General features: G+C 34.5%; 1 protein-coding gene across 1 annotated transcript in view; it reads left to right on the plus strand.

Moving 5' to 3' along the window:
* LOC137631261 (uncharacterized) overlaps positions 1-7,500 on the plus strand; it is a 775,190-nt gene that overhangs the window by 199,877 nt on the left and 567,813 nt on the right. Inside the window, exon 3 of the mRNA XM_068363044.1 lies at positions 3,820-3,998. Coding sequence (XP_068219145.1) covers positions 3,820-3,998 — 179 coding nt within the window. The remainder of the gene's footprint in view (positions 1-3,819; positions 3,999-7,500) is intronic.

Consider the following 7,500-nt stretch of genomic DNA (forward strand, 5'->3'; position numbering starts at 1 on the left):
TTTAAGGGTTGTGGTGGTCTACTATTTAATTTTTTAAGGGTTGTGGTGGTCTACTATTTAATTTTTAAGGGTTTGGTGGTCTACTATCTAATTATTTGTTAGGGTTGTGGTGGTTTACTATTTAATTTTTTTAGAGTTGTGGTGGTCTACTATTTAATTTTTTTTGGGTTGTGGTGGTCTACTATCTAATTATTTTTCAGTGTTTTGGTGGTCTACTATTTAATTTTTTTAGGGTTGTGGTGGTCTACTATTTAATTTTTTTAGGGTTATGGTGGTCTACTATTTAATTTTTTTAGGGTTGTGGTGGTCTACTGTTTAATTTTTGGGGGGTGTTTTGGTGGTCTACTATCTAGTTATTTTTTAGGGTTGTGGTGGTCTACTATTTAATTTTTTAGGGTTGTGGTGGTCTACTATTTAATTTTTTTTAGGGTTTGGTGGTCTACTATCTAATAATTTTTGAGGGTTTTGGTGGTCTAGTATTTGATATTTTTAGGGTTGTGGTGGTCTACTATTTAATTTTTTAGGGTTGTGGTGGTCTTCTATTTAATTTTTTAGGGTTGTGGTGGTCTACTATTTCAGTTTTTTAGGGTTGTGGTGGCCTACTATTTCACTTTTTTAGGGTTGTGGTGGTCTATTGGGATTCGAATCCCTTGTAGTGTCTGCCGCCCCCCCCCCCCCCCTTCGTCCTTGTGAGCTAGTGTGGAGGTTGGGTTGTGGGAGCCTACGGGTCTACCTGCTAAGTCATCAGAAGCCATTGCCTGGTCCTCCCTGATCCTAGCTTGGTGGGGGAGGGGCTTACGCGCTGATCCTTATGTATATATGGGCAGTTTCTACGGCATTGTTTTGGTAGCTGGCTGTCACTGTTATTTGACTGTGCCAAAATGAGCGGCCTTTAAACCTTTGGAGACTTTTTTTTTTTATTACCCCTTTGATCATAGATGTCGAATTTGTGTATATATATATATATATATATATACATATATATATACATATATATATATGTATGTATATATATATATATATATATATGTACTGTATATATATATACATGTATATATATAATATATATATATATATATATATATATAGAGAGAGAGAGAGAGAGAGAGAGAGAGAGAGAGAGAGGTACGTATGTATGTGTATGTGCGGTGTGTACATGTGTGTATGTCTTTACATGCGTATGTATCCGTGGGTCCAGATCCTTTAGGCTGATAGCCCTCCTAGTTGACCTCTAATTCAACTCCTTCCAAGAAAACCTTTTTCTAGAATTCGAATCGAGATATCACGTAAAAGTTACAAATCAAATCAAATGTGAGTTGAATGCAGAGTGATGCACGAGAAAGGTTCCATTATATTTTCGAGAGCTTTTGGCATTTACTGTCAGGCCGAATAGATTCTTTTCTTTATACATTACACATTTATACATTCTATATACAATAAATTTTGAAGAAAAAAAGAGTTTTTGCTGTTCTTTAGAACCAATTCTTATACACTGTTAGAAAAAAACCGTAATTTTAATCGGAAATTCTGCGTAAAACTATACTGTTCTTAGCCGTATTTCAGTAAAATACAGGCGACTGAAATTTTACCTTACTTTCTTAGCATATTTTACCGGTTGGTGACCTTAATATAATGATTTTACGTCAATATATCCGTTTTCAAAACGGTAAAAATCCTGGAATAAATATTGCCAAACGATTACAGTTTCTTAATGCAAATTTTCAAGTGTACAATATGTCTTTTCATTTTTTTCTGTCATTGTATTTCTTTTATTTTTGTGTGTGTGTGGGGGGGGGGGGTGTTAAATACTACTCATGAATGGTAGAGGCAAGGGACAGTGACTATGTTCTAGAGACTGACTATAATATATACTGGACTCTCTCTCTCTCTCTCTCTCTCTCTCTCTCTCTCTCTCTCTTTTTGTGTGTGTGTGTGTGTGTGTGTGTGGCGGTGATGGTGTTTTAAAGACAATTCAGGAATGCCAGAGACAAGGGACAGTGGCAAATTTCTACAAACAGACTATAATATATACTGTACATATGATCAGCACCCAAGCCTCCCTCCACCCCAACTAGAACCAGGGAGGGCCAGTCCATGGCTGATGACTCCTCAGCAGGTAGGCCAATAGGCTCCCCCACCCTTCACCCTCAGCTCAGAAGGATGATGCGATTGCCGACGATACATGAAACTATTGAACTTGAGTTGGACTCGAACCCCAGTCCAGGCAGGAACGTTTCCTATATGATTTAAGAGTATTCTATTCGAAGTTGCTGTTTTTCAACATGAAGTCGGACACTTTTTGTTTTGGGTGAAAAGATATTTGATTAATTTCAAAATTTCACAGACAAATAGTAAGGATAACACTTACTTAAGGACAATTTTACTTCACTAAGATGTTTTTTGTAGTCTACATTGCTTGATAATCTTTCAAGGGACCATCAACATTATCTGTCTATCACCCCTTGGCTGCAAGTTATTCATAATTTATAATGAAATCGATACTGATAGCATATTTCAAGAATAGAGATTCCATGTAAAACGAATAACAAAATATCTATTCTCTTCCTTATAAAAGTGTGTTTGTTTTAATGCGTTGGCTTTAGAAAATCATACCCACACATTTTTTTTTTTCGATATTTTTATGGTGAAGTTGCGAGCCTCATGCCTCTCATGCATTTACTGCGGGATGGACCTGTGGGTATCAGTCAGTGATCGAACTTTGTCCCTAAAATCTTCAGCCGAGGATTGTTTTACTGTTTGTGTGTGTACTGTATATGTATGTATTTCTATGGATGTTTTCGTTTGTTATATATGTGTATGAATAGTTTATTGAATGGTCAATTAGCTTAGAAATGTTAACAAACAACATAAGTATATCATGAAGTTCCTGAAATAAATTGTTATTTTAATTATTATTTTCTTTTTTGCTAATCACAGTCTACGGATACTGGTGGTTTATAGTGCGGGGTTCCGGCTTGCTTCCAGCTTATTATCATTGCTATTACGAGTGCACACAACCCGTCAGCTGAATATTTATATAGACACGCACACACACACAAAAATAAATTTAACCCTTCCCACCCCCTCCCCCTTTCGTAATAACAACCTGCTGGTCCGGCAATTTGTGGGAGATTGTGGTTTACGAGCGTACCTCTCGGTGTACCCCTGCTCACAAGGGTATGACTCCTCCCCCCGAGTAGGCATACGTTTTGCAACACCTCTCACCGTGACAAGAAACTTGCCAGGGTGACAAAATTCTCTATACTGTAGTTTGTTTATGAAAGATATATCTTGATGTTATTGGTCTTAAAGCATTTTATTTCTATTACATTTTACTTATTTTCGTATTTCCTTTCCTAACTAGGTAATTTTTTTTTTCTGATGGAGCCCTTGGGCTTATAGCATCCCGCTTTTCCAACCAGGGTGTGGTTTAGCTAGTAATAATAAAAAAAATAATATAACTAGACACTTGCTCTTTATCATATAGGGAATTATTATTGGTATGGTGATTTATTATTATTATTATTATTATTATTATTATTATTGAGGCCCATGGGCTTATAGCATCTTGCTATTCCAACTAGGGTTGTAGCTTAGCAAGTAATAATAATAATATTAATAATAATAATAATAATATTATTATTATTATTATTATTATTATAAGATTATTATTATTATTGTTGTTATTATTATAAGATTATTATTATTATTATTATTATTATTATTATTATTATTATTATTATTATTATTATTATTATTATTATTATCATCATCTTAAAACCTCACGCACATTTACTAATGATTCAATTTCCATTTCAGCTATCCTTGAATGTCTCTGCGAGAAATTTCTACCGCAAAACGTAAGCGCCATCATCTTCCTCACTCGGACGGAGACCTACGGTCGCAATACAGCCTCTGCCCAGTACTTCCTCCAACTGGCTGGGTACTTGGGCATTCCGGTCATTGCCTGGAACGCGGATAACTCGGGGCTGGAACAGGTGAGTTGGAGCTCTTAAAGATTAGTTTTTGATTTGCTTGTTTTTAGCAAAGATGGGATTGTGTTAGTGTGCTTACTTATTGTATAGTGAAGCATTAATAGTGAATATCTTGAAATGCGGTTACGTGATTGGAATACGGGGGATTTATTTCTTGTAATGGTTGATATATAATTTTAATATTATTATTATTGTTGTTGTTGTTATTATTATTATTATTATTATTATTATATACATATATATATATATTATTATTATATATAATATATATATATATATATATATATATATGGTGTGCAGCAGGGTCCAAAACACATCAGTTAAAAGGCCATAATTTATTTAGGAAACGTTTCGAACATTGCAATGTTCATTATCAATCTGTAAAAGATATAAATATAAAATTCTTAAAATTTATACAATAATTTAAAACAAAATAGTAAAAGAATATTAAAACATTATTGATTTTAAAACAGAAAATCGTGAAAAACTAAAACATTGAAACATAAGAGAACCAGTGCTCACCAAGCCATCCATAGGAAAAGGCGAAGAACGAATGAGTAAGAATTGTTACCCATCTATGACTTCAGTTATGCTAAGAAAAGAGGAGAAGCGGAGGCGTTAGAGTTTAAAGAAGGAACGAGGCGTTTAATGTATAACGATTCAAGGGTAGTTAAAAATTCGCTATGTTTTGTCCCACCAATAATTGAAAAATGTTTTTTGTTTACTTGGGTTTTGCAAATAGCGGCATGATTCCTAATATTAGAAAATTCTGGGTTACCAAGTCTCTGACCAGTTCTGAAGCTGTATCCCATATGGCTACAGTATCTCACCTGCAACAACCTTCGGCAAGATCCAACATAGATACCGGGACATCCCGGGCACTTGAATTTATAAATGATGTTGGACCTCATGAAGGTCTGCAGTTTGTCTTTGTAGCCAAAAAATACGTTAATTTTGAGTGGATTGATTGGGATTAGTTGGATGTTAAGGCAGCCGAACTCTTTTTCTATTATTTGTTTAAGTTTGATGGAAAACTTGTTGTCAGATTGGTAAGGAATTGTAGCGAAAATATTTTTCTTTTGTACATTATACGATGGTACTAGAGTGGAGAAATGTCGTGAGAGGAGCTTGTTAATAACCTTGTAAACCATATTTTCAGGGTAAGAGTTTTGCTTGAAAAAATTAACCAAAAATAAAATCTCCTTATGAAAGAGTGACCAACTCGAGGAATAACGTAGAGCCCTATAAACAAGTGTGTATATAGCATTCAGTTTAAAATTTAAAAAACAAGAACTATAAAAATTGTTGGCAAGTCCAGTGTATGTCTTTTTCCGATACACAGATGTTATAAATTCACCATTGTCTCTGCTTACGTTAATGTCTAAAAAAGGTAGAGAGTTGTTGTTTTCTTTTTCCATAGTGAACTTCATATTTTGGTGTTGAGTATTTATATGGCTTAAAAACATTTCACTATGCCATGGTTGTTTAAATAACACAAAAGTGTCATCAACATATCTTCTATAATACACTGGCTTACAAGAGTCTGGACAACTATTTAAAAAATTCTCTTCAAAAGATGACATAAAAATATTTGCAAACAAAGGCCCTAAAGGGGAACCCATGGCAACTCCATCGACCTGCGAATAGAGTTGGCCATTAAAAACAAACATGGAGTCTTGCACAGCAAGCTCAAGAAAAGTCTTAAAATAATGTCTGTTAAAACCATGAAAAATAATTTGATCGTCATAAAAAATCTTATCTAAAATAATATTAATGGTTTCATTGAGTGGAACATTTGTAAAAAGAGATTCTACATCGAAACTTGTCATATGTAGATCACCATCTTGTAAAATTATTTGTTGCTGAAACTCATAGCCATTTTTTAGTGAGAACTGGTTGCTTGAGAAATTACCAAGTAAAGAGACAAGGTGTTTTGATATTTTATAAGCCGGGTTGTTATAGGCTGCCATAATAGGTCTGATAGGAACTCCTTCCTTATGTATCTTTGGTAGTCCATATAGAATGCTAAAAGAGGAACCAGTCACAAACAGTTGTTGATACGTTGTTTCATTTAAGATACCTTCATTTTTTAGTTTCCTCAAAAATCTGTTAATTTTGTCTTCTCTTTTGTAAATGTCTAAAAAATTTGGTTCACCATGTAACTTAAATTTAGTTTGGTCAGCAAGAATATTATCAACCTTATCAATATAGTCTGTTTTATTGAGCAGTACAACACCTTTACCCTTATCTGGTTTACAAATAACCAAACTGTCTCGTTTGCCCAATTTTTGTAAGATACTTAAATCCTCCTTCCTGAAAAACGGTGTCCAAGACACTCTTAACTTAGTGTAAGTTTTATGCAAAAGAAAAGACAACTTATGTTGCAAACCACTTAGGTCATTGATCAGATTTAAGCCCTTGAGTCGTTGAAAAAGCATTTCGAAAGGAAAGTAGAAGTCTGCATACTTAGGTCTGTAGGAGGGCAAATTGAAATCCAAGCCAAATGATAACAAAAATTCCTCTCTTTTGGAGAGAACATAGTTAGACAGATTAAAAATACAATAGTTTCTCTTATTAAAATTAGGAGTAACAACACCTAGTGCTTTAAGTTTTTTTTGATGACGTAGTTGTACAGACGAGACATAATTATTTACAAAATCATTAAAAAGTTTCTGATAAATAAAACGGTCAATAATAGATAAATCCTGAAAAAGTTGTTCTCGTAGGCGACAACCAATAGCACTTGCATTTTCAATAAGTTTCTGTTTCGTTTCAATCTCCTTCTTAAGTAGTTCGTCCAGGGCATTCTTGTAAAATTCGGTGTGATATAGCGAGGTCTTGTAGAGCCTGAACCTAACAAACTTAGGGTGTACTCCATTTAAAAGACAGTACTGCAAGAAATCCAAATCACACTTGGCTTTTTTCTCTCTCAAAGTTATTAACAAGCTCCTCTCACGACATTTCTCCACTCTAGTACCATCGTATAATGTACAAAAGAAAAATATTTTCGCTACAATTCCTTACCAATCTGACAACAAGTTTTCCATCAAACTTAAACAAATAATAGAAAAAGAGTTCGGCTGCCTTAACATCCAACTAATCCCAATCAATCCACTCAAAATTAACGTATTTTTTGGGTACAAAGACAAACTGCAGACCTTCATGAGGTCCAACATCATTTATAAATTCAAGTGCCCGGGATGTCCCGGTATCTATGTTGGATCTTGCCGAAGGTTGTTGCAGGTGAGATACTGTAGCCATATGGGATACAGCTTCAGAACTGGTCAGAGACTTGGTAACCCAGAATTTTCTAATATTAGGAATCATGCCGCTATTTGCAAAACCCAAGTAAACAAAAAACATTTTTCAATTATTGGTGGGACAAAACATAGCGAATTTTTAACTACCCTTGAATCGTTATACATTAAACGCCTCGTTCCTTCTTTAAACTCTAACGCCTCCGCTTCTCCTCTTTTCTTAGCATAACTGAAGTCATAGATGGGTA

Source organism: Palaemon carinicauda, chromosome 39 (genome assembly GCF_036898095.1).
Source record: "Palaemon carinicauda isolate YSFRI2023 chromosome 39, ASM3689809v2, whole genome shotgun sequence".
NCBI classification, from domain to species: Eukaryota; Metazoa; Arthropoda; class Malacostraca; order Decapoda; family Palaemonidae; genus Palaemon; species Palaemon carinicauda.